The sequence below is a fragment of the Salvelinus sp. IW2-2015 genome, linkage group LG3 (genome assembly GCF_002910315.2).
Source record: "Salvelinus sp. IW2-2015 linkage group LG3, ASM291031v2, whole genome shotgun sequence".
Lineage (NCBI taxonomy): Eukaryota > Metazoa > Chordata > Actinopteri > Salmoniformes > Salmonidae > Salvelinus > Salvelinus sp. IW2-2015.
This window is the reverse complement of record NC_036840.1, coordinates 15,804,350-15,829,693: the sequence shown is the minus strand read 5'-3', so window position 1 is coordinate 15,829,693 and position 25,344 is coordinate 15,804,350. Positions and strand designations below refer to the sequence as shown.

Here is a 25,344-nt window from a genome sequence, read left to right as displayed (position 1 = left end):
ATAACGCGACTTCTAGTGGTTCACAGCATGTGCCCTGAATATTGCTAGATCATTCTTGCTCTGATTTATAAAAGATCTATACCTAGAATAGAACTTGGTCCAAGAAAGACAGGAAAATACTTGAATAGACTAGAACAATACTGTGAAGTGATTGTAAAGCCTTCCCCAGTGAAGAGTGATCTCACAAGGATCATAATAATAGCATAGGATATACTGATACTACACATTTTGTTTATTTCGAAACATACAGATTCATATTTATTTTGTACAGTCTTTTGTAGTCATGTTACACAGAAAATCAATCATTAACATATTGTACACGTTTTCTATTAGCCCAACCGTTGTTAGCTCTTGTTAAATTGACAAAGATGACAATACATCCTCGTTTAGCAATGATCCACATTCTAACAACATCAACGGTTATTCATCTCATTTGTAATGTACAGCTTCCTTTACCCTCCCACTGGGAACACAGTGGTTGAATCAATGTTGTTTCCACATAATTTCAATGAAATTACATTTAACCAACGCGGAAGACGTTGAATTGACATTGTGCCCTGTGAGATGATTCCTTTAATACATGGAATACAGTACAGTAGGCCTAACAACAATCTATCACTTGGCAATAGACCAACAATAAAATACATGTGGAGATCAGTGTCCATTGAACAATGAGAAAGAAGCTTTTGTAATTGAACAGTTGACTTGTTTTATACCTGAAAGCACATTGGGTTGTGTAAAAGAGCAAAATTGTTCCTTTCTCTCATTGCTTATCGGGCTGCCTGATACACTTTATCTTGAATTGGAATTTCAGTTCATTTCCCAAAATGACTAAACTGAATTAGTCACTCCAATGGTGTAACTGGGGTCTTATTAGCAGTTTGAGTCCTTCACCCCCACTGGGAGGTAGCCATCTTTGATTGGTACCCCTACTGGCTCCATGCCTCCCTCGTCCTTGGGGTCAAAGGTGGCCAGCATCCTCTCCTGTTCTCTCTTGGTTTTGGGTAGGTCGTTAGAGGGCTGGAGGAGGATGTGAATGCGCTGCAGAGAAGATTTGAAATATTTATAAAGAATAATGGACTGAGTAGATTGAGATAATGTTAGTAATGTTGTGTATGAAAGAGGAATGAAACAATGTCCATAAAAACACTGGACTGCTTAACCCTGGTTCTCTGATAATATGGGTGAGACATCTAACGGTGGGGTTCACCAGAATAAGTAGCTCGAAGGACCAATTTTACACAAGTGTTGGACACAGACAGGTTGCGTGGTGAATGAGGGCACTCCTCCTTCCCTCATACTAAAGAGTCACTCGCCTGCCCTCTGATCACTCTTGAACGAGACAAATTTCCTCAGACGCTTGCGACTAGGGGAATGTGGTGAGATGTCACACTCATAATATTAGAGAACTGGGGTTACACAAGTAACCTTAAAACCTCTTGACACTAGGGGTCAGATTTGTATTATTATTATTTATTTTTTTTAAATAACGTTCCCAAGGTAAACGGACTATTTCTCAGGTCCAGATCGTAGAATATGCATATAATTTACAGATTAGGATAGAAAACACTCCAAAGTTTCCAAAAGTGTCAAAATATTGTCTGTGAGTATAACAAAACTAATTCTGCAGGCAAAAACCTGAGAAAATCTAACCCGGAAGTGATAAAAAAAAATTAAATCTGTGTTTCCTGGACCGTCTTTCTTCCATTTAAAGGGGTATCAACCAGATTCCTTTTCCAATGGCTTCCTCAGGCTGTGACCAGGCTTTAGACATAATTTCAGGCTTTTATTTGGAAAAATTAGCGAGATTTTTCAAAACTAGTCAGGTGTCCTCTGATTAGTTCCTGCGCGCGAGAGAGGTAGCTCTCCATTTTCTTTTTCTCTCTTATTGAATAGGTTACGGTCGAAATATTATCGATTATGCTTGTTAAAAACAACCTGAGGATTGATTATAAAAAACATTTGACATGTTTCTACGACCATTACGGATACTTTTTGGAATTTTTGTCGAACGGAACGAGGCTTTGGTTTTCTGAACATAACGCGCAACCCAAATGGCGTTTTTTTGTTATAAAAGTAATATTTATCGAACAAAAATAACATTTATTGTGTAACTGGGAGTCTCGTGAGTGCAAACATCCGAAGATTATCAAAGGTAAGCGATTCATTTTATTGCTTTCGTGACCAAGCTAACCAAGCTAATATAAGGCTAACTGTTCTAGCATTGATTGATACACTCACAAAAGCTTGGATTTCTTTCGCTGTAAAGCATATTTTCAAAATCTGACACGATAGGTGGATTAACAACAAGCTAAGCTGTGTTTTGGTATATTTCACTTGTGATTGCATTATTATAAATATTTTTTGTAATATTTTGCGCCCAGCAATTCAGCGGATGTTTAGGAAAATGATCCCGTAAAAGGGATCCGTAGCGCAGAGAAGTCAAGTTATCTTTCAATTATTTGTTTTGACATCTCACTGTGGGATATGGCCACCTCCCGTATCGCACATGCTCTCTGAAGCCATGCAGTCTCAATATCAACCCCCAGAGGCCCGACACCGAGGACAGTATGCACCAATGAAGGCGCAGTGACATCTTGTGACACCCCTCATACCTCAAAAGTATGAGGGGATGCCCAACAAGCCACATCACAAATCTCCTGCAAGGAGATGCCCTTCAACAGTTCCCAAGAGGTGGCCATACCTCTGGTGGAGTGAGCTCTTAGGCCCTCCAGAGGCTGTAACCCTTTGCTATTATAGTCCAACACAGCTCAGCATTCAACACCATAGTGCTCACAAAGCTCATCATTAAGCTAAGGACCCTGGGACTAAACACCTGCCTCTGCAACTGGATCTTGGACTTCCTGACGGGCCTCCCCAGATGGTAAGGGTAGGCAACAACACATCTGCAACGCTGGTCCTCAAACCGGTTCCCCTCAAGGGTGCGTGCTTAGTCCCCTCCTGTACTCCCTGTTCACCCACGACTGCGTGGCCAAGCACGACTCCAACAACATCATTACGTTTGCTGATGACAACGGTGGTAGGCCTGATCACTGACAACAATGGGACAGCCTATAGGGAGGTCAGAGGCCTAATCAGTATGGTGCCAGGCCAACAACCTCTCCCTCAATGTGAGCAAGACGAACAGGCCCCCATTTACATCGACGGGGTTGAAGTGGAGCGGGTCGAGAGTTACAAGATCCTTGGTGTCCACATCCCCAACAAACTATCATGGTCCAAACACACCAAGAGAGTCATGAAGAGGGCACGATAACACCTTTTCCCCCTCAGAAGACAAACGATTTGGCATGGGTCCCCAGATCCTCAAAAGGTTCTACAGCTGCACTATCGAGAGCGTCCGGACCGGTTGCATCACCACCTGGTATGGCAACTGCTCGGTATCTGACCGTAAGGCGCTACAGCGGGTAGTGCGTACGGCCCAATACATCACTGGGGCCAAGCTTCCTGCCATCCAGGACCTATATAAACAGGCGATGTCAGAGGAAGGCCCAAAAAATTGTCAAAGACTCCAGTCACCCAAGTCATAGACTGTTCTCTTTGCTACCGCACGGCAAACGGTACCGGAGCGCCAAGTCTAGGTCCAAAAGGCAACTTAACAGCTTCTACCCCCAAGCTATAAGACTGCTGAATCAAATGGCCACCCAGACTATTTAAATAGCTAGCGCTATTTAATCTCCACACTTTCCAACGGCTCAAAAGGCTGCTATGAAACAGTCTCAAGCACAATAGACACATTACAAGACAGGGGTAAAGGCTTGGGAACTGTACGTAAGCGACAGGCCCCCTTAATGAAACAACATGACAGGATGTTTTCCCACTGTGTTTTTGTGGAAGCCTATTTAACAGGCCCAGATAGCAGCTAGAAACACCTTAAGAGTTGAGAAAGCCTTCCCTCTGTCCAAAAGATCCTGCAAGAAGCATAACACCTTGGATACAGAGCATTGGTAAGGAATGATCTGTTTGGTCACACCACTTCTCAATAATCCACCACTTATTTCCATACAGTGAGCATGTAGAATCATCAATGACAAGAGGCAAGCCTGTCACATCCAGACTTAACTTCAGAGGGCCATGGATCCGGCTGAGGGTGGAAAATCAGGATAGTAGGTGTGCTCTGCTCCACAGAATAATACAGACGAATAATCTGTGTAAGCAAATGCGGTGAGTGCCACCCGACTACAGTCGTATTGTCCGTTCTGATCAAAACGTGACAATTACAAAAGGGAGGGTAGAAAGTGTTTCAGTGAAAGAAACACTGTCAGCAGATAAAGGTAATTTCTGTGAGCAATTTGTGAAGTGGGGTCCTTACTCAGTTTATTACATTTCCCTCATGAACTGTGCCCCAGCCCGTGAGTAGTCACCACTTCCCTCGTTGCCACTACAGTTAGGGGAGTGCCAGGAACGAATATCGAGGGGCTCTTCCAGTGACGGAGAGCCAAGAGATGTATGGAGCGATTGAGGTGAAGCCATGAACACAGACGTTGGGCAAACACCCAGCGCTGGAAGTCTCTCATGCTAAGTAAGCCAAGAGGTACTAATGAGATGGTGGACGCTATCAACCCCAGCACTCGGAGGCACGTCTTGAAAGTGGCAGAGCGCCCCCTGTGGAACCGAAAGGCATTTCCGGAACAATGCAATGCGGTCTTCCGAGAGTGTTGCCTGATGAGAGAATCCAGCATTACACCTAGGTATTCTATTCTCTGTGATGTGACCAAACAGTAATTTTTCTGATTGATCTTGAACCCTAGCTTGGAGAGGTACTGCAAAGCAGGTAAATGTCTATGCCTCTACACACACTTGCTGAATGTTCAGGGAGCTAGCGGAAGCCTGAATGGGATAGCAAGGTATTCGTGCGCTGTGCCTTGAAAAGCAAACCTCAGAYACCTCCTGTGTGCTGGCTTATTTTATGTGAAAATAAGCGTCCTGCAGGTCGACTGAGGTGAACCAGTTGCCTTGATGAGACAGCTCACTGAACATAAGCCTATGGAACTTGAATTTCGTCAGATAGCTGTTGAGGAACTTAGGTCTAGAACCCCTCTCCCTTTTTTGGGAACCAGGAAGTACCTGGAGTAAAAGCAGAGGTGGCTCTCTGCCGCCGGTACCGCCTTGATAGCCCCTTTGCTTAATAGAGAAGAGAATTCCTGCTCTAGTTTGCGTGCCAAGTCCCCAGTCACTACTGATTCTAAAATAACATGGGAAATGGGTGGTCTCAGAGCGAACTGCAGTCTGTACCCCTTCATCACTGTGGACCGGATCCAGGGTTGGACTGCTCATGGGTGCCAGTTCCCTACTCCGCTGGCGAGTCCCCCACAGGTCGATAGACTCTTGCTCACCAGTGGTGCCGGTCCGGCATGCCCTCTGGTGGCGATGGAGAGTCATTTTCGCTCTATTTTCATGTTCTTGGCATGACACCTGGATACAGCAGAAACGTTTTCATTGAAAAGGGCAGTGTTGACACACTGGAACAGTGCTTGGTGGTTACTGATAATCAGTTTTCCTGTCCCGGCTGCCTGAACTAGAGCCGAGGGGAGAGCCGTGGCATGGAAGATATTCTGGGCTAGAGTGGATTCCCAACATCTTCCTTGAGAGCAAATGCATCAAACTGAGTCGCTGCACAAAGGGAAGGGTTTTAGGAGCACAGATGTGCCTCTCCCCCTCTGTGCTCCACCCAAGAGGATGCAGGCCAGAACACAGAGTGAACTGTTGTCTGCCCCTCTTTGCCGCAGGGGGCATACCGCTAGGTTGGGCACCCATTCTTCCACACAGGAAGACCTCACTGCGGCTTCAACGAAGGACTGTTTTTCCCACTGTTGGTCCATTAGGAGGGGTAGGCAGGTAGCCACGATTCCCGGGTCTACGGGCAGGGAAGTTGAAGGCTTTGCCATCCTCCTTTCGAAGTTCTGCCGCATGGACGTGACAGCCGGCAAACAGTTCCTTCAGGAGCGTAAAGGAAACCTGCTTTCTCCCTGTATAACAGGCTGGACAGGTTGAGCCAAAAATGTCTCACCTACCACTGCAAGGGTCATTGCACAGCTGAAGCCTTGAATGGCACCCCTGAAGGCTCGGCGGTTGAGGTATGTGACAACACAGATCTCATCCCACAGGTCTGGGTTAGGCTTGCCAATCGATATGAGATTGTGCATCTCCAACGCAAATTGCCCTGGTAAACCAGTAGTAGGAACATAACATTCAACGCCCGTACAGAACGTGTTGAAGACATAGACCTTTTTGTAAATAAACTCAAAGAAGCAATGTGAACATAGCTAGCATTCGCTACGTGGGCTAGTTGCCTAGCTAGTTAGCCAAAGGAAGCTAGCGCTATGTTGGTCTTGCGACAAACAAAAGCATGGCTTTCGACAAATAAGCAATGTCTAGTCAATTCGGGCGAGAGAGCAAACTAGTAATTCTACCCTTCCAAGTAGAAAAGCCTTGCGGTGAGCTAGCCAGTTTAGCTAAGCCTTGCAACTAAGCTAGCTAAGTCTCTGCAGCTAGCTTTGTGACGCTAGCTACAACTGGAGACGTAGGAAGAAAATCAGTGAAGCAAAGTCTAACCCGAAATCGGAAAACTTTCCTGTTGGTAGTCACCCATCACAAAAGACGCAAACTGATAACCCTGTGCTTAGCGATGTAACCTTAACGCCACACCTGTGAACAGTTGAACAGGATAACAGATCAAGTCGGGCGAGTGGCTCTTCTGTCTTTGACAGAAGTGTATGATTGGTCCATCGAGCTATTTAGGATATTCTGGTGAATCTCCTGTATACAATCTCCTGTATACCACTCCTACCTTGTCACACCACAACTGATTGGCTCAAACGCATTGAGGTAAGAAATTCCACAAATTAACTTTTAAGAAGGCACACCTCTTAATTGAAATGCATTCCAGTGGATTACCTCATGAAGCTGGTTGAGAGAATGCCAAGAGTGTGCAAAGCTGTCATCAAGGCAAAGGGTGGTAACTTTGAAGAATCTCAAATATAAAATATATTTTGATTTGTTTAACACTTTTTTGGTTACTACATGATTCCATATGTGTTATTTCATAGTTCTGATGTCTTCACAATTATTCTATGTAGAAAATACACACATGCAAAAGTATGTGGACACCACTTCAAATTAGTGGATTCGGCTATACAGGTATATGATTCGGTCATACAGGTGTATGAAATCGAGCACACAGCCATGCAATCTCCATAGACAAACATTTCCATTAGAATGGCATTACTGAAGAGCTCAGTGACTTTCAACGTGGCACCATCATAGGATGCCACCTTTCCAACAAGTCAGTTCGAGCTGCCCCGGTCAACTGTAAGTGCTGTTATTGTGAAGTGGAAACTTCTAGGCGCAACAACGGCTTAGTGGTAGTGGTAGGCAACACAAGCTCACAGGCTCACAGCTGAAGCACATTAAAATCTACTGTCCTCGGTTGCAACACTCACTACAGAGTTCTAAACTGCCTCTGGAAGCAACGTCAGCACAACTGTTTGTCGGGAGCTTCATGAAATGGGTTTCTATGGACGAGCAGCCGCACACAAGCCTAAGATCTCCATGCGCAATTCCAAGCGTCGGCTGGAGGGGTGTAAAGCCACTGGACTCTGGAGCAGTGGAAGCGCGGTCTCTGGGAGTGATGAATCACGCTTCACCATCTGGCAGTCTGACGGACAAATCTGGGTTTGGCGGATGCCAGGAGAACGCTACCTGCCCGAATGCATAGTGCCAACTGTAAAGACCGCCATAAGGTGATGGCCTTCATAAAGGTGAATATTCTACAGAGGTCGGACGAAGCAAATTACTGAATGTTCACCTATTTGGCGATTAGGGTAATGGACGAATGTGTCTACCACTGCAGACTCGGTCTCTCTTTTGTAGATACTGTATAGCGTTGCCAGTGGTATCAGCTGATATTGTTATTATTAGGTAATGTTAGTGCCTTAGTTCTGGTGAGTCAATTCTCCTTTTGGTTTAACAATTTATTTTATTACCATGAAGCTGCCCATTTCTATTTATCGATGGTACCCGTATCCAGGGTAGATAAAGCACAGTTCTATTATTAGGTTACATCATTTCTTTAAAGATGCTGCAGCTAACTTAGTGGTATTGCTGTAAAATGTGATTTAGAAAATGTTTTATACTTTCTTTTAAAACAGCCTAGCTTTGGGTTTTAAAAGTATTTATTATTCATTTATTTATTATGTGCAACTTAACTATTTCAGCAGGGCTCTTTACACAATAGGTTTAGTGTTCCCCACTACAACCACATTGTGTGTGGATATTGAYAAATGTTTAATGGATCAGTTATGGTAATAGGGCATTATCCTTTTCCCGCCTGACTTTACATGGCTAGGCTTAAAATCATGAGAGAGAGAGCTGGTTGCTCAGTCACTTTTGCTCGCTGGAATGTTAAATCTGAAATCACCCAGTGAAACATAAAAGTTTTTTTTCTCATTTAAAATCACCTTAAAGTAGATATCGCCTTTCGAAAGGCACTTTTGAACACTCATTTCAAAGGAGGGTGGATCAGTCAATCATATCATTCCAATTTTCATTCTAAAACTAGAGCAGCGGCCATTTTAATTAGTAAAAACATACCGTTCGCAATGTCAAGTGGAGAGGCAGACTCAGCAGGCCGTTTCATTATTGTAGTAGGAAGACTGTATAATACACCTGTTATCTTGGCTAACATTTAGGAACCAAACTGGGATATCAGTTTTTTCTTCAAATATATTTACTCAATTACCAAATACGCACACACACCACCTAACACTAAGTGGTGATATGAATTGTGTACTTCTGCACAATCTGGATTGTAGCTCTCCTAAAGTATAATTTTCATCAAAGACAGTATCCACAATTCAGCTATTTCTTAAGGCATATGGCATATCTGATGCGTGACGTTGACACAATCCCACAGCTTTCTCACCAGTTCATAAGACCTTATCACGTATAGACTACTTTTCCATAGAAAATAGATTTATGCTACTTATCACGGAGTGTGATAATAACCAAGCTATAGTCATTTTGGATCATTCTCCTCTTACTATGAAACTACTTATAATTATCGCCCTTGGCGGCTTAACTCACTACTGCTATAAGAAGAACAGTGTTGCTTTTATATAATCTCAAATGAAGCTATTTCTCGAGCTTAAACAAACCCCTGGAATGTCTCCTCCAACAGTATGGGAATCAATGAAGGCTTATCTAAGGGGACAAATGATTTCCTACAGCGCAAGATTAAAGTGCAATATTCAACACCTAGGGGATCTTACAAATAAAATCTTGGATTTGGATATGGCATATTCACAGTATTCATCCGCAGATTTACTAAAACAACATGTGACACTTCAGACAGAGCGCTCTTATTTCAACTCGACAAGCTGAAAATCTAATAAATTAATCTCTGCACAACAATTATGAACATGGAGAATTCAGGGGGAAATTATTATATATATATATATATAAAAAAAAATGTGAATCATATTTTTATTTGGCGTACCCCTGACGGCATTGCACGTACCCCAGTTTGGGAATACCTGCTCCAGAGACTACGTATCTATGTCGAAGACATGCTGTAATTCAATTTYAAATAGTTCAAATCGGGTGCATTGGTCAAAGGCAATACTATCCGAGATTAGACCAGAAATAGATTCCACTTGAGAGATGTAAGCAGGCTCCTGCTACTTTATTACACATGTTTTGGACATGCCCGAAAATGACAGATTTCTGGATATACATTTTTGAGACAATTTCTAAGATACTGGAGAGACCTATTGAACATTCTGCCTTCATTGCATTATTCAGAGTGGCACCACAGGAGGCCCCTCAACAGTTATGGGCAACATGCTGGCATGTACTACTCTTCTAGCTAGACGTCTCATACTATTTAAGTGGAAGGATCGGTTTCCTCCTACTTTTAATTATTGGATAAAGGAAGTTATGCAACATCTCAAGCTAGAGAAAATACGCTACTCCATTAGGGGATCTGCAATTATACTTTAAAATATCTGGCAACCTTTCCTATCCAGCTAATTTCACAACTCAATAAACCAACCCAAATTAAAATTTGAATCATTATTTTTACTCTAACTTTGTTAAATAATATCTTTGTATTTTGTTTTGCCTATTTGATTAGATTACTCATTGTACATCAAAGCTGCTTTTAGTCTAGTTTAGGGATGGGACTCTGTTAGAACATGGGGGGTTTGGGGTGGGTTTGATTTGGTAGGGGACCCGTGTGAGTTCTGCACTCATACTGTTCTGTATTATCTGTATAATCATAAAAAATGCCAAAGAAAAAAAACTGTTGAGATCGGTGGAAGAACTTGACAGGCCTGCACAGAGCCCTGACCTCGGACACCTTTGGGATGAATTSGAATGCCAACTGCGAGCCAGGCCTAAAACCCAAAATCAGTGCCCGACCTCACTAATGCTCTTGTGACTGAATGCAAGCAAGTCCCTGCAGCAATGTTTCAACATCTAGTGGAAAGCCTTCCCAGAAGAGTAGAGGCTGTTATAGCAACAAAGGGGCAACCAACTCCATATTAATGTTCATGATTTTGGAATGAGATGTTCAACGAGCAGGTGTCCAAATACTTTTGACCATGTAGTGTATGCTGTGTCAAGAGGAAATGTGCAGGTAAGCAAAGGAACCTAAATTCACCTCTCTGAACGTTCCATCTGTGGTGGAGAGTTTGTAGATAATCCAGAAGGGGATACAGACCATGGAGGCAAGAGCCAGGAGCCAGCCTATTACATAGCCCCACCAGGGGTACACATACTCATTGTTGTACTTCAGAGGGGTGTACTTGATGAGGGAGAACGCAAAGGTGGCCTAGAGAAAAAAACAAGTATTTGATTTAGAAGTGGGCCTTGACTGGGGCCGTCAACATTTACAACTGTAACTGGTGTTTTTCCAGATCATGGGATCTGTCTAGGGCCCAGAGTTTTTCCTGGTCAGGAAAAAAAAATCCTTTCCCTAACCATAACTAATGACATTTTATACTGTATATGAGAGTTTACATGGGTTTGTAGGTTACTCACAATGCATGTGGCTGGGGTGACATACAGCCAGCAGTATTTAATGTAAGGTCCTGGACGGTAGCCAATCATGTCTTCGATGTTATCATAGAAGCGGTCGACACCTGGAACAACATACAGAGACAGGCTAACCATGCTGGGTTTGGTCATAAGAGCTGTGGACACAAATGTCAACAATTGAGACTATGAAGCAGTCTCTGAACAGTACTATCAAAGGTGAGGAATATACAGTGCATTCAGAAAGTATTCAGACCCCTTGACTCACATTTTGTTATGTTACAGCCTTACTCTAAAATTGATTAAATATTTTTTTCCCCTCTCTCATCAATCCACACACACAATGACAAAGCAAAAACTTGTTTTACGAAATGTTTGCGAATTAAAAAATGTGTTAAAAAAAAAAAGTACATATCATATTTCCATAATAATTCAGACCCTTTACTCAGTACTTTGTTGAAGCACCTTCGACAGCAATTACTGCCTTGAGTCTTTTGGTGCTACAAGCTTCGCATACCTGTATTTGGGGAGTTTCTCCCAATCTTCCCCGCATATATTCTCAAGCGCTGTCAGGTTGGATGGGGAGCGTCACTGCACACTTATTTTCAGGTCTCTCCAAAGATGTTCGATCTGGTTCATGTCCTGGCTCTGACTGTGCCACTCAAGGACATTTAGAGACTTGTCCCGAAGCCACTCCTGCGTTGTCTTAGCTGTGTGCTTAGGGTCGTTGTCCAGTTGGAAAGTGAACCTTCGCCCCAGTCTGAGGTCCTGAGCAATCTGGAGAAAGATTAGTAATGAAAACTGTCTGTACTTTGAGATGTTCATCTTTCCTTGGATCCTGACTAGTCTCCCAGTCCCTGCAGCTGAAAAACATCCCCACAGCATGATGCTGCCACCACCATTGTTCACCGTAGGGATGGTGCCAGGTTTCTTCCAGATGCTATGCTTGGCATTCAGGCCAAAGAGTTCAATCTTGGTTTTGTCAGATTGGAGAATCTTGTTTCTCATGGTCCCGAAAGTCCTTTAGGTGCCTTTTGGCAAACTCCAAGCAGGTTGTCATGTGCCTTTTACTGAGGAGTGGCTTCTGTCGGGCCACTCTACCATCAAGGCCTGATTAGTGGAGTGCTGCAGAGATGGTTGTCCTTCTGGAAGGTTCTCCCATCTCCACAGAGGAACTCTGGAGCTCTGTCAGTGACCATTGGGTTCTTGGTAACCTCCCTTACCAAGACCCTTCTCCCCCAATTGCTCAGTTTGGCCGGGCGGCCAGCTCTAGGAAGAGTCTTGGTAGTTACAAACTTCCTCCAGTTAGGAATGATGGAGGCCACTGTTGTTGGGGACCTTCAATGCTGCAGAAATGTTTTAGTACCCTTCCCCAGATCTGTGCCTTGACACAATCTTGCCTCAGAACTCTACGGTCAATTCCTTTGACCTCATGGCTTGGTTTTTGCTCTGACATGCACTGTCAACTGTTGGACCTTATATAGACAGGTGTGTGCCTTTCCAAATCATGTCCAATGAAAACAGAATGCACCTGAGCTCTCATAGCAAAGGGTCTGAACACTTTGGTAAATGAGAGATTTTTTAATTWATTTTTTATAAATGAGCAAAAATTTCTCAAATCCTGTTTTGTCATTATGGGGTTTTGTGTGTAGATTCATGAAAAAAAAACATTGAATCAATTTTAGAATAAGGCTGTAACATAACAAAATGTGGAAAAAGTGAAGGGGTCTGAATACTTTCCCGAATGCACTATATTCTGGAATAAACCAGTTACAGTTGTGTCTTTGTGGGATTGATATGGTGTAACTATCTTTTGAACGGTTCCATCAGATATTTTGTTGTTGTTGTAGAATTGTATTCTAACTTACCATAGACCCATGCGATGGAGACCGTCTCAAAGATGGCCATGAAGAGAAGACACATGCCACTAGCAGCATAGTAGTCCATCAGCTGGAATACATATAACCCACCCTGAAGAGAGACAAGAAAACAACTAAAAAAACAGTCGAGATCAGTGTGGAATAACTTGTCTGGCCTGCACAGACCCCTGACCTAAACCCCATCGAACACCTTCAGAATGAATTGGAACGCTGATGGCAAGACAGGCCTAATCGCCCAACATCAGTGCCCGACCTCACTAATGCTCGTGGCTTAATGGAAGCAAGTCACCGCAGCAATGTTCCAACATCTATTGGAAAGCCTTCTGTTATAGCATCAAATGGGGACCAACTCCGTATTAAGGCCCATGWTTTTGGAATGAGATGTTCGACGAGCAGGTGTCCATACCTTTTTATTTTTTTTAACCCCCTTTTTCACGATATCCAATTGGTAGTTACGATCTTGTCTCATCGCTGCAACTCCCCAACGGGCTCTGGAGAGGCGAAGGTCGAGTCATGCATCCTCTGAAACATAACCTGCTAAGCCTCGCCTTTAATTTTTTGTTTTTTATTTAACTAGGCAAGTCAGTTATGATCAAATTCTTATTTACAATTACGGCCTACTGGGGAACAGTGAGTTAACTGCCTTGTTCAGGGGCAGAAAGACAGATTTTTACCTTGTCAGCTCGGGGATTCGATCCAGCAACCTTTCGGTTACTGGCCCAACGCTCTAACCGCGCTGCTTCGTAACACCTGCTTGCTTAACCCAGAAGCCAGCCGCATCAACATGTCGGAGGAAACGCTCAACTGACGACCAAAGTCAACTTGCAGGCGCCCAGCCCACCACAAGGAGTCACTAGAGCGCGATGAGCGAAGGAAAGCCCACTGGCCAAACCCTCCCCTAAGTCGGACAATGCTGAGCCAATTGTGCGCCGCCCTATGGTACTCCCGGTCACAGCCAGCTGTGACACAGCCTAGGATCGAACCCCCAGGCAGTAGTGACGCCTCAACACTGCGATGCAGTGCCTTAGACTGCTGCGACACTCAGGAGGCCCCTGGTCAGTGTACCAACTGTCCTGAACACAGTGATGAGGCTGTTAATCACTCTAAAGTGGTTTCTGTCCGCAAAATGAAAATGTCCTAGGTAATAAAACAAATCAGAGTATATATTTGTTTTGTTTGCTTTGAACGCAATCTCGACCAGCCACCTGGTAAGTTAGACTTTATGTCTGTCGGCATATTACAGCTAAAGAACACAATGAAATAGGCCTTGAGGGTTTATCCCCAACCCAGTCCCCAGGCAGGTGTTTCCCCCCTAACTAACCCATGGGGGTTAATTCCAAATTCCATGTGATGCCTACCTCCATCAGCATGACCAGGCCCATGAGGAAGGAGATGAAGGCCACTAAAGCCAGAAAGAGCTCCCTGCGGTTCTTACGACGAAACACCTCGGGATACATGTCCACCATGGCCGTTGTCAAGCTCTCTACACACACAAACTAGAGAGAAAGGGAGATTTTATTTTAACACATCTCAGTTCTAGGCATGTTTGGTAACAAATAGTAAGCAGCTCTGATATCATGTTAGGCTAGGTATGTTTGGTTACATAGATAACGATGCTCTTGGATCTCCTCTCAGTTCTCGTTGTACAGAAGTGGTCCGTTTTATCCTTYACCGGGCCAATTTTCTTGACAGTACGTTCGTAAACATTGTAAATTACTTCGGAAGCCTTACTTGACTGTCCAACCCTAGCAGGATGATCATGATGAAGAAGAAGACGGCCCATAGTGAAGAAAACGGCATCATGGCCACAGCACGAGGGTACGCAATGAAGGCCAGACCAGGACCTAATGAAGAGAGAACAGGGAATCATATATAATAGCGAAATAACATTATACCTGCATTTGAACAAATTATTGAAATGATCTTAATTAACAACTAGGTCACATTAAAACACACACTCACCAGACTCTGCTACCTCTGAGATGGGGACATCCTGTTCATAAGCCATGAAACCCAGGATGGAGAAGATGGCAAAGCCTGCCACAAAGCTTGTCCCACTGTTCAGGAAGCACAGGGCCAGGCAGTCTCTGCAAAACAAGATACCACAGACATGAAGACTTAAGGGGAGTTTGTTCTTATAAGGGAATAATAAAAACAGAACCAATAATTACCATAGTGTGTGTGTGTGTGTGTGTGTGTGTGTGTGTGTGTGTGTGTTTGGTAAGAGTGTTTAATGCATCTTTAGCGTACTTGTAGCAGTTGTTGTTGTACTTGTTGTAACTCCCCAATGCTATGAGGGAGCCTAGACAGATGGCATAGGAGAAGAAGATCTGGGTGCCTGCATCCATCCATACCTGTAATACAGAGAGAGGTGAGGGCACAGAGGCCAGTCAAGCAACTACTGTAGGAGAAAAATGACTAATAAAGGCAAAGGTGTGTCATCTAGGGATGGTATTGGATCATACCTAAGCTCATGAATAATGATGCCCCTTTAATAATGTTTACATATCTTACATTACTCATATCACATGTATATACTGTATTTTACACCATCTACTGCACCTTGCCTATGCAGCTCCACCATTGCTCATTCATATATTTATATGCACATATTCTCATTCATCCATTTAGATGTGTGTGTATTAGGTAGTTGTTGGGGAATTGTTAGATTACTTGTTAGATGTGTGTATTAGGTAGTTGTTGGGAATTGTTAGAATATTTGTTAGATATCACTGCACTGTTGGAACTAGAAGCACAAGCACTTCGCTACACTAGCATTAACATCTGCTAACCAATAACATTTGATTTGAATAAAACAGTGCAAATACAAGCCTCCTTTTACAAAGTAATGGAGAGTGACCCGTTTTTGTTTTGGCAGGTTTCCTGACTGTGGGCCACCATATATATATATATATAAAAACGTTCCAAACGCATGATGCACGTGGTTAAAAAAACCACACTCCTTTAGTTGTGTGTTTTGAGAATGTGAGAGTTAAAGAGCAACCTCATGTGGAGCACCACATTGCATGCTTGTTTTACCTTCCTCTTTGTCCCTAATGAGTTTACCTAATCATTAAGGACCACTGACACTGCAGATGTGAATTGTCAACCAGTCAGTTAAACGTCTTGTGGTCTAAACATTGATTAACAATCCCCACCTCTCAATCCACAACCAGAGACTGAAGATCTGAAAGGTGAGAATGGGGCAGCAAAGGGCCCTGGGATGATGACGTAATCAAAGTATCTGCCCTGCTAGGGTGTAGATGGGTGGGCTTCGAGAAAGGGCAGGAGAAATCTGTGGTGTCATTGCCATGAATCCCACAGGCTCAAACCCCCTGCAGACAAACACAATAGGTTTTGGTACTGAGTTTGACAAACTCTAAATCTATGGCATGAGCCATGCTGCGGCTGAGTCCCAATTCCCGAATTTCCCAGTCCACCATGTGGAGAAAAGCACTTTGATGATGCTGAACCTGAAAAGACCAGGCTTTGGTCCAGACCAGGCTAAGCCAGTTGAGGGCTGAGCCCTGACACCCTGAGGGGGGAGTCTAGCAGCTGGAGGGTCCTGGAGGTCAGTGTTCCCCTTCAGTGCAGTGTCCCTGCCCCTCCGTGCAACCCCACCACTCACAGCCTCCTACAGACTCTTTCATGGAGCACAGATGGACCGAGCAGAAAAAAGCATTCCAGATAACCCTGGGATATCTACACTCACACCTGGAGGACCTTCACCCAAGGACCTTCTTCCAAATTCCCTAGTCTGGAAAGACATAGGGTAATATTGAGAACTATTATGGACAATTTCTTTGAAATTATACCAGTCCCGAACATACCTCATTATGTTCTGACAATCACCTCATTGTAAAATACTGAAAGTAGACTGTTTGCTATTCTGAGTATAAAATGTAATTTCATACCATTGCTCCCACAACAATAAGCTACCTGATGCAAGTGTGTGGTTCAGTCAACAGGTTTTCTACTACGTAACAGCAGGGGCCAGGGGTTATTATTGTTGTGGTACCTACCTGAGGGTCTGATAGTCTTGACAGGTCAGGGTAAAGGTAGAACTTGATCCCTAGGTCCGCTCCAGGTAAAGTGACTCCACGAATCAGCAGAACTATTAGCATCAGGTAGGGGAAGGTAGCTGTGAAGTACACCACCTGTAGATGGGATGGAATCATATTGAAAAGGTCAGTGATCTAACGCATCAGTGTCATGTTCATTAAGTGAAAACACTTTTTTATTTTTTATTCAATGGAAGAAAGAAATGAACAAGACCAGGTAGTCCCTCCCTGTTTCACTCTGCTTCTTCTGTGTAGCRCTTTACACTCGTACCCGTATACAGGTTCAAAATAGAAGATTTGGACACTGATTTGCGCCTAAATTGGTACGCATTGGCTGTACGGTAACATGCTATACATGACCTCAGAGCTCAAGTCATTTTGACTGACAGCGGTTCTGAACTTGAACACCGCACGTGACAAGAAGTTGCCCCCATCCCTCCTGCTAGTTGGGCAACTTTGGCAACATTTTTGTTGTCTGAATGAGGGAAACGCTGTAAATAAATAAGATGACGTATTTCGAAAGATGAGACGTTAAGGATTATAATGAATACAGCTTTGATGTCATACAAGCAAGCCAAACACCCATTAGTCCAAATGTGCACTTCACATTTCCATATCATAAAACCCATGTAATATACAGTGTCAACGTTTATGATCACTATGCTTGATGTACAGTTACAAGATGATATGGCGTCATATCATTGGTTGTTCTGAACAGAATGCCTGTTTGTGATATTGTGAACACGCATTTGAATGCACTTGTCACCCTATTCTATGCACACCAAAATTACAATCAGCTTCTTTGAATTGCCTTGTGAAAGCCTAACACTAAGATCGTATTTTAAATGAACATGACCCTGATCTGTAACTTAGCTAGCCATGTTGGCAATAGAACACTCTTTAAAATGATGCCCACCTGACCAGATTGCGATTTATAATGGACCATTTGTGGAATGCACAACCAACAGTAATTGTGTAAAGTGCAGGATGCAGGGATGTGTTCATTTTACATTACATTTTAGTCATCGAGTAGATGCTCTTATCCAGAGCGACTTACAGCAGTGAGTGCAAACATTTATATATTTGTTGGTACTGGTACCCCATGGGAATAGAACCCACAACCCTGGTGCCACAGGAGGCTGCTGAGGGTAGAGCACCTCATAGTAATGTCCAGAACAGAGCAAATGGAATGGCATTAAACACATTGAAACCATGCGTTTCATATCTTTCCACCGATTCCGCTCCAGTCATTACCACGAGCCCGTCGTCCCCAATTAAGGTGCCACCAACCTCAAGTGCCATGCTCTACCAACTAAGCCACATGGGAGTTCCAAAGAAAACTACAAGTCTGCTTGATCTAGTTCCTCAATGGCACAGCAAGGAGAGCACAAAAAAAGCACCTTAGTGGAAAATGGTTCTTTGAGTCATAAAAGTGCATTGAAATGACGTAGGAACGGTGCACACTTTGGAGAGTTGTGTGGCCACTTAGAAACTCCAGTTAGACCTTTCACTCAAAAATGTTTTGGGGGGGGGATGCACCTACCCCAAATATACCATGAATATGCGTATCATGTTACTGAACAAATGTGGTGAAACATATATTTGCACCACAGTAAATGCACATAAAATCAACAGTGTAATGTTTGGATTCAATCTCGATTCAGATAAACTGTTTTGTCATCACTTTTAGTCTAATAATTATTTCCCCATAATCTGCAAACTGTTCCCTTTTGATTGCTACCACTGTTATGCATATACTTCCAATATTTCCTCTGTAATAAACATTTCAATTGATCCCTATCCATATAGGCCATTTCCCACAAGTATAAGGGGTTAATGCCTAATGAACATGACCCCGGTGAAGTAAATAAATAAAGACAGGAAGAATTGAAAGAAACAAGCCCACCTTCCCAGTGGATTTGACCCCTTTCCAGATGCAGAAGTAACACATGACCCAGGCGATGGCCAGACAGAAGGCCAGGTCCCAGTTCAGAGAGCCCATGTGGTCGATGCCGGACGACAGCCGCAAGGCTCTTCTCCTGAGTAAACACATAACACAGGGGGTCAGAACAAAATCACAATGGATGAAGTGCAATAACAATTCTAGTTTAGATATTCTGATTTGAAGCACCCTCAGCTACTCCAAAACATATTATAAAATCTTAGACTTGAGGGTCTGGTGTCCATGACACGGACAAAGCCTAGCCCTGGACAAAAAAAAATATTTGAATTGAGATGTGTTGAGTAACAAAGAGAGGTGCTATGAATACTTACTCCCAGAATTCAATGACGGGGGATGTGGAGTTTTCGGGCAGGGTGTAGTTGACAGAATTGTTCCTCCTCTGAAACTCCACGCAATTTTCTTAGATAAAAATGTTTACATGTTGCATCATTACCACCATAAAATCACTGACAAGTGTTAAAAGCAGTAATATGGAATTCAATCATTTTTTATTTGTCATATCGCTCCATACAGCCAAGCCACTTAAAACAAAGTTGACATTTCCAATATTATTGCTGTCTCACCTGTATTCCAGGTGTTGTTACAGGAGGACCAAGGGAGTTCCCAGGAGAAGGAGAAAGACAGGTAGAAGATTCCCCAAGCCAGAACCACAATGTAGTAGGAGTTCAGCAGAGCCACAATGATCTGGGTGCCATAGCCAAGACCTGGATCAAAGACAGGGACAGACAGGGAGGAATGGATAGAAAGTAAACAAAAAGTCCCACTTTGTAGTGTCACTCAAACCAATAAAAAAAACATGGTAGTAACTATGTAATTACAATATAAGTACACATTGTTTATTGCATAATGTATATAACAGTGACACATGAAAGTGTAAAAAGCTCAGGCACAAACCCTTATTGTATAGCATTACTTTATTTACAGTATAATGCCTTAAAGATATAGTCCCATAGGAAAGAGCAGGTTACCCTCAAACAGTGGACTGATCTTCCTCCAGCAGGTGATGCCTCCCTCGCTGGTGTACTGGCCCAGAGCAGTCTCCAGGAAGAACACAGGTATGCCACAGGTGAACAGGAAGATCAGGTAGGGGATGAGAAATGCACCTTGGGGATGGGAAATGGGGAGTCATCCAAAAAATATACAGTGTACAAAACATGCTCTTTCCATGACAGACTGACCAGGTGAATCCAGATAAAAGCTATGATCCCTTATTGAGATCACCTGTTAAATCCATTTCAAAATCAGTGTAGATGAAGGGGAGGAGACACATTAAAGAAGGAGTTTTAATGCTCAAGATATTTGAGACATTAATTGTGTGTGTGTGCGCCATTCAGAGGGTGAATGGGCAAGACAAAAGATTCAAGTGCCTTTGAACGGGGTATGGTATTAAGTGCCAGGAGCACCGGTTTGAGTGTGCCAAGAACTGCAATGCTGCTGGGTTTTTTACGCTCAACAGTTTCCTGTGTGTATCAAGACTGGTCCACCACCCAAAGGATATCCAGCCAAAAGCAAGCCAATGGTCAAAAACGGGACATTGAGGAAAGAGGACAAAGGAATCTGACACAAATTGTGCATTACAGACATGCTACAATTAGTAAACTGACAGTCACGTACAACATTGTTGCCCAAAGACCCATAAAGGAACGCACGACTTGTCGTTCCTTGACACAAATGGGGTATGGCAGCTGACGACCTTACAAGAAACTGCGGTTGCAGTGGGCTAAGGAAGGAAAACACTGGATACCGGATGATTGTAAAAACATTGCCTGGTCCGATGAATCCCAGTTCCTGCCATTACACGCTGATGGGAGGACTAGGGTATGGAGAAAACCACGAGTACATGCATCCATCATGCCACGTGTCAACATTTCAGGCTGGTGGTGATGGTGTGGGATGTGTTTTCATAGCACACATTGGGCCCCTTGATAAAAGTGCCGCAACGTTTAAATGCTACAGGATATCTGAACATTATTGCCAATCAGGTGCATCCCTTCATGGCAGTAGTGTATCCATTTGCAAATACATTTTTCAGCAGGATAATGCCCCATGCCACAAGACTAGGATTGTCCAGGAATGGTTCCACGGACATGACGCTTACTGCAGTGGCCTGCCCAGTCACCAGATCTCAATCCAATTGAGCATCTGTGGGATCAAATCAAATCTTATTTGTCACATGCGCCGAATACAACAGGTGTAGACCTTACCGTGAAATGCTTACTTACAAGCCCTTAATCAACAATGCAGTTAAGAAAATAGAGTTAAGAAATATTTACTAAATAAAACTAAAGTCAAAAATAAAATGAAAAACAAGAAAATAACAAGGCTATATTTTATTTACTTAACTAGGCAAGTCAGTTAAGAACAAATTCTTATTTACAATGATGGCCTACCCCGGCCAAACCCTCCCCAAACCCGGATGACGCCGGGACAATTGCGCACCGRCCTGGGGACTCCCGATCACTGTGGGTTGTGATACAGCCCGGGATCGAACCAGGGTCTGTACTGACGCCTCTAGCACTGCGATACAGTGCCTTGGACCGCTGCGCCACTCGGCAGCCCTATATACAGGGGGTACCGGTACAGAGTCAATGTGCGGGGGTATAATTTATTTGAGGTAATTTGTACATGTACATTTAGGTCCTGGATGGCAGGAAGCTTGGCCCCAGTGATGTACTGGGCAGTACGCACTACCCTCTGTAGTGCCTTATGGTCGGATGGCGAGGTGATGCAACTGGTCAGGATGCTCTCGATGGTGCAGCTGTAGAACGTTTTGAGGATCTGGGGACCCATAAAATCTTTTGTCTCCTGAGGGGGAAAAGGCATTCACAACTGTCTTGTTTGGAACATGATAGTTTGTTGGTGATGTGGACACCAAGGAACTTGAAACTGTCAACCCGCTCCACTATGAAACTGTCAACCCATGCCCTGTCGATGTTAAAGGAAGCCTGTTCAGCCAGCCTTCTCCTGTAGTCCACGATCAGCTCCTTTGTCTTGCTCACGTTGAGGGAGAGGTTGTTGTCCTGGCAACACACTGCCAGCTCTCTGACCACCTCCCTATAGGCTGTCTCATCGTTGTCAGTGATCAGGCCTACCACTGTTGTGTCGTCAGCAAACATAATGATGGTGTTGGAGTCTTGCTTGGCCAGGCAGTCGTTGGTAGGGAGTACAGGAAGGAACAAAGCACGCATCCCTGAGGGGCCCCCGTGTTGAGGATCAGTGTGGCAGATGTGTTGATGTCTACTCTTACCACCTGGGTGGTGGCCCGTCAGGAAGTCCAGGATCCAGTTGCAGAGGGAGGTGTTTAGTCCTAGGGTCCTTAGCTTATTGATGAGCTTTGTGGGCACTATGGTGTTGAACGCTGAGCTGTAGTCAATGAACAGCATTCTCACATAGGTGTTCCTTTTGTCCAGGTGGGAAAGGGCAGTGTAGAGTGCGATTGAGACTGCATCATCTGTGGATCTGTTGGTGCGGTATGCAAATTGTTGTGGGTCTAGTGTTTCTGGGATAATGGTGTTGACGTGAGCCATGACCAGCCTTTCAAAGCACTTCATGGCTATACATGAGTGCTACGGGGCAGTAGTCATGTAGGCAGGTTACCTTCGCTTTATGGGGCACAGGGACTATGGTGGTATGCTTGAAACATGTAGGTATTACATACTAGGTCAGTGAGAGATTGAAAATGTCAGTGAAGACACTGCTCTGGGTGTCTTGGTAATCCACTCTGACACATGCTCTGGGTACACGTCCTGGTAATCCGTCTGGCCCCGCGGCCTTGTGAATGCTGACCTGTTTAAATGTCTTGCTCACATCGGCTACGGAGGGTGTGATCACAGTCATCCGGAACATCTTGTATGCTCATGCATGCTTTAGTGTTGCTTGCCTCGAAGCGAGCATAAAAGGCTGAGATGGAACGAGCGAGTCGGAGTAGAGATACACTACCAGCCAACTTGACAGAACTGTGGAAAGCATTGGAATCAACATGGGAACGATTGACACCTTGTAGAGTCCATGCCCGGACGAATTGAGGCTGTTCTGAAGTCACAAGGGAGTGCATCCATTTAAAAAAACATTTTTCTTTTTAGCTCAGGTCATCCCGGGAATCGAAGCCTCTATCCTGGCGTTACAAGTGCCATGCTCTACCAACTGAGATACCGAGTACCATGAGAGTCAGTGATAAGGTACGCCTAAAGTCAGAATTACCTCATGTAGACACTATAACAGGTGTTTCATCCATAGGGTTTCATTGATTTACATTTCATTCTGTGAATAATCTCAATGTCAACAAATTTTATTTTCACGCCGAGTTAATGACACAACGGAGTCTGTCGACTTTTGACGTCAGCCAATCTGAGGATGTTTAGAGTGCTTGGATGGATGGATTTCCGGAGCATGGCAAACGCTGCAGGGGCTTGACCACAGGCTATTTAGGACGGAGGGGAAACAGCTGTGACATTCTCTGACCCCTAACCTCTGATCGCATACACCCCACAGAGAGAAACGTCTGATGTAGCACCTACATAAGCATTTCCCTAAACCCATGGCCTGATCTAAATAGGCCTGAGTCCCAATTAGACCCAAAAATGTTTTTATAGCTAGGCCTCAGTGTATGTTATTAATAACAAACAAATGTTATTAAATTAAAAATAGCCATTTGCAAATTGGTTGCTGGAGATACACGGTTGAAGCTCTGTGCTCCACTAGGACCTAAAATAAGTCAAGACAATAATTTGCAAACTATTATTTTCAATTAAGAACAAACCCTTATTTAAAATGACGACCTGTCAAACATTAATACATGCTCGTCTTTGTGACTCCAAATTAAACGTCTGTGACCTAGTCTGGGCTCATCCTTTAGAACTTACCTCCTCCGTTCTTGTAGCAGAGGTAAGGAAAGCGCCACATGTTCCCCAGGCCGATGATGGACCCCATCACAGACAGGATGAACTCCAGTTTGTTGCTCCATTGGCCCCTCTCCTGCATCTTCTCCTCTGACAGGGGCTGAGGTACCGGGACCAGGTCCTTCAACCTGCTGCTGTTCTTGGCATTTGAGAGGCCCGCTATAACTATTTCAAGCAATAAAAACACAGAATGAGTTTCAAGACAAGTACCTACATGTAGTGATGCATATACACATGTATTTATTTTAAATGTAAAGTAACATGTAAGTAGCCTGGGTACCCGTCCGTTTGAGTTACTATTCCACTCCATGTCCTGCCATGTTGGCCAAGGAGTGGAAAGTTACCAAAACAGGTTCTAGATTTCAGGGTAACATGTAAGTACATGTCAAGTACATTGATACTGCACCAAAGCTTTTGTCTAATGACTCCTCAAATAATGTTTGTGGCTCTCTCAAAGTGCCATCTGAAGAACTTAATGTACTCAAAAAAAGGCAGAGCTTTACACAATCAAGTTCAGGCCAACCTTAAATTGATTAACATGTGGCATTGATCATCACGTCCCATTATGTCATGTACATACTGTACTGACATTGATCATGAATGGGTGGGAGCGGCAAAAGCCCCGAGACCGCATGCTTACAGAATTTAGCTCTTTACAAATGTTCTACATTGAAAATCTAAAAACTGGGCAAACAGCCCAGGATGATTCCACACTAAACCTTAGATCTCACACTAAAATATGCCCAGAGGTGAAGTCATCTTACAACTTATTTGATACAAAATAAAACATAGAAAAGACATGACGTACCATGTTTTACACCAATGACTTAGAATTAAAATATTAGTCAAGTACGTACCATTCATTGTTTGGGGTGTCTCAAGTCTCAAGTTTGGCTCTCAGTCAGTGAATATTGATCTGTAGATATTCACATTTTAGTATTTAACATGAGGAGCAAATAGGGGGTGGGAGGTTGTAAATCCTAAATTTAGGCTCAGCCTCCAATCTACGCTCTGCTCATACGACCCCTCCCCTCTTAGATACTCCCACTTATTGAGTCAGTTGATTCTAAATACTTAAAATAGTCATTCACAAGGCATACAGGACCATGTAGTGAATACTGACATGCCAACAAATGAATCAAAGATTAATTATACAATTTGGTTTGGTTAATGATCCAGTGTCCAACTGCGATCACCTACGTCCTGTCTCGTGATCGCCGTTTGCCTCTCCGGTTAGCTTGTCTCTTAAAGAGGTGAGTGGGTGAAAGCAGGAGGTCAGGACTGGATTTTACTTGATTTTGCTTCCACTGGTTGTGGTGGGTTTCCATAAATACAGTAGCTGAAGCAGATGTGTTCAGAATCACATTACATGCAATTAACACACTTTTACTGCATTCCCCTGCACAGGTACAAATAGAACACTAATGCGAATTTAAATCCTACGATTAGATATTTGCATGATTAGACTTATCACCAAGCCAAACAATGAA

The 25,344-nt window shown here is 43.5% G+C and overlaps 1 protein-coding gene across 1 annotated transcript; it reads right to left on the bottom strand.

The window, feature by feature from the left end:
* Positions 1-217: 217 nt before the first annotated feature.
* LOC111951461 (sodium- and chloride-dependent GABA transporter 2) lies at positions 218-24,800 on the bottom strand. Its single transcript, XM_023969560.2, has 15 exons — positions 24,712-24,800; positions 23,819-24,019; positions 19,925-20,059; positions 19,520-19,660; positions 19,268-19,355; positions 18,900-19,032; positions 16,955-17,089; positions 15,183-15,286; positions 14,895-15,019; positions 14,664-14,776; positions 14,291-14,428; positions 12,921-13,023; positions 11,059-11,159; positions 10,679-10,849; positions 218-1,041 (listed from the first exon to the last, which is right to left on the bottom strand). The coding sequence occupies exons 1-15, from the start codon at positions 24,716-24,718 to the stop codon at positions 874-876; spliced, it is 1,863 nt and encodes a 620-aa protein (XP_023825328.1). The 5' UTR covers positions 24,719-24,800; the 3' UTR covers positions 218-873.
* Positions 24,801-25,344: the final 544 nt, after the last annotated feature.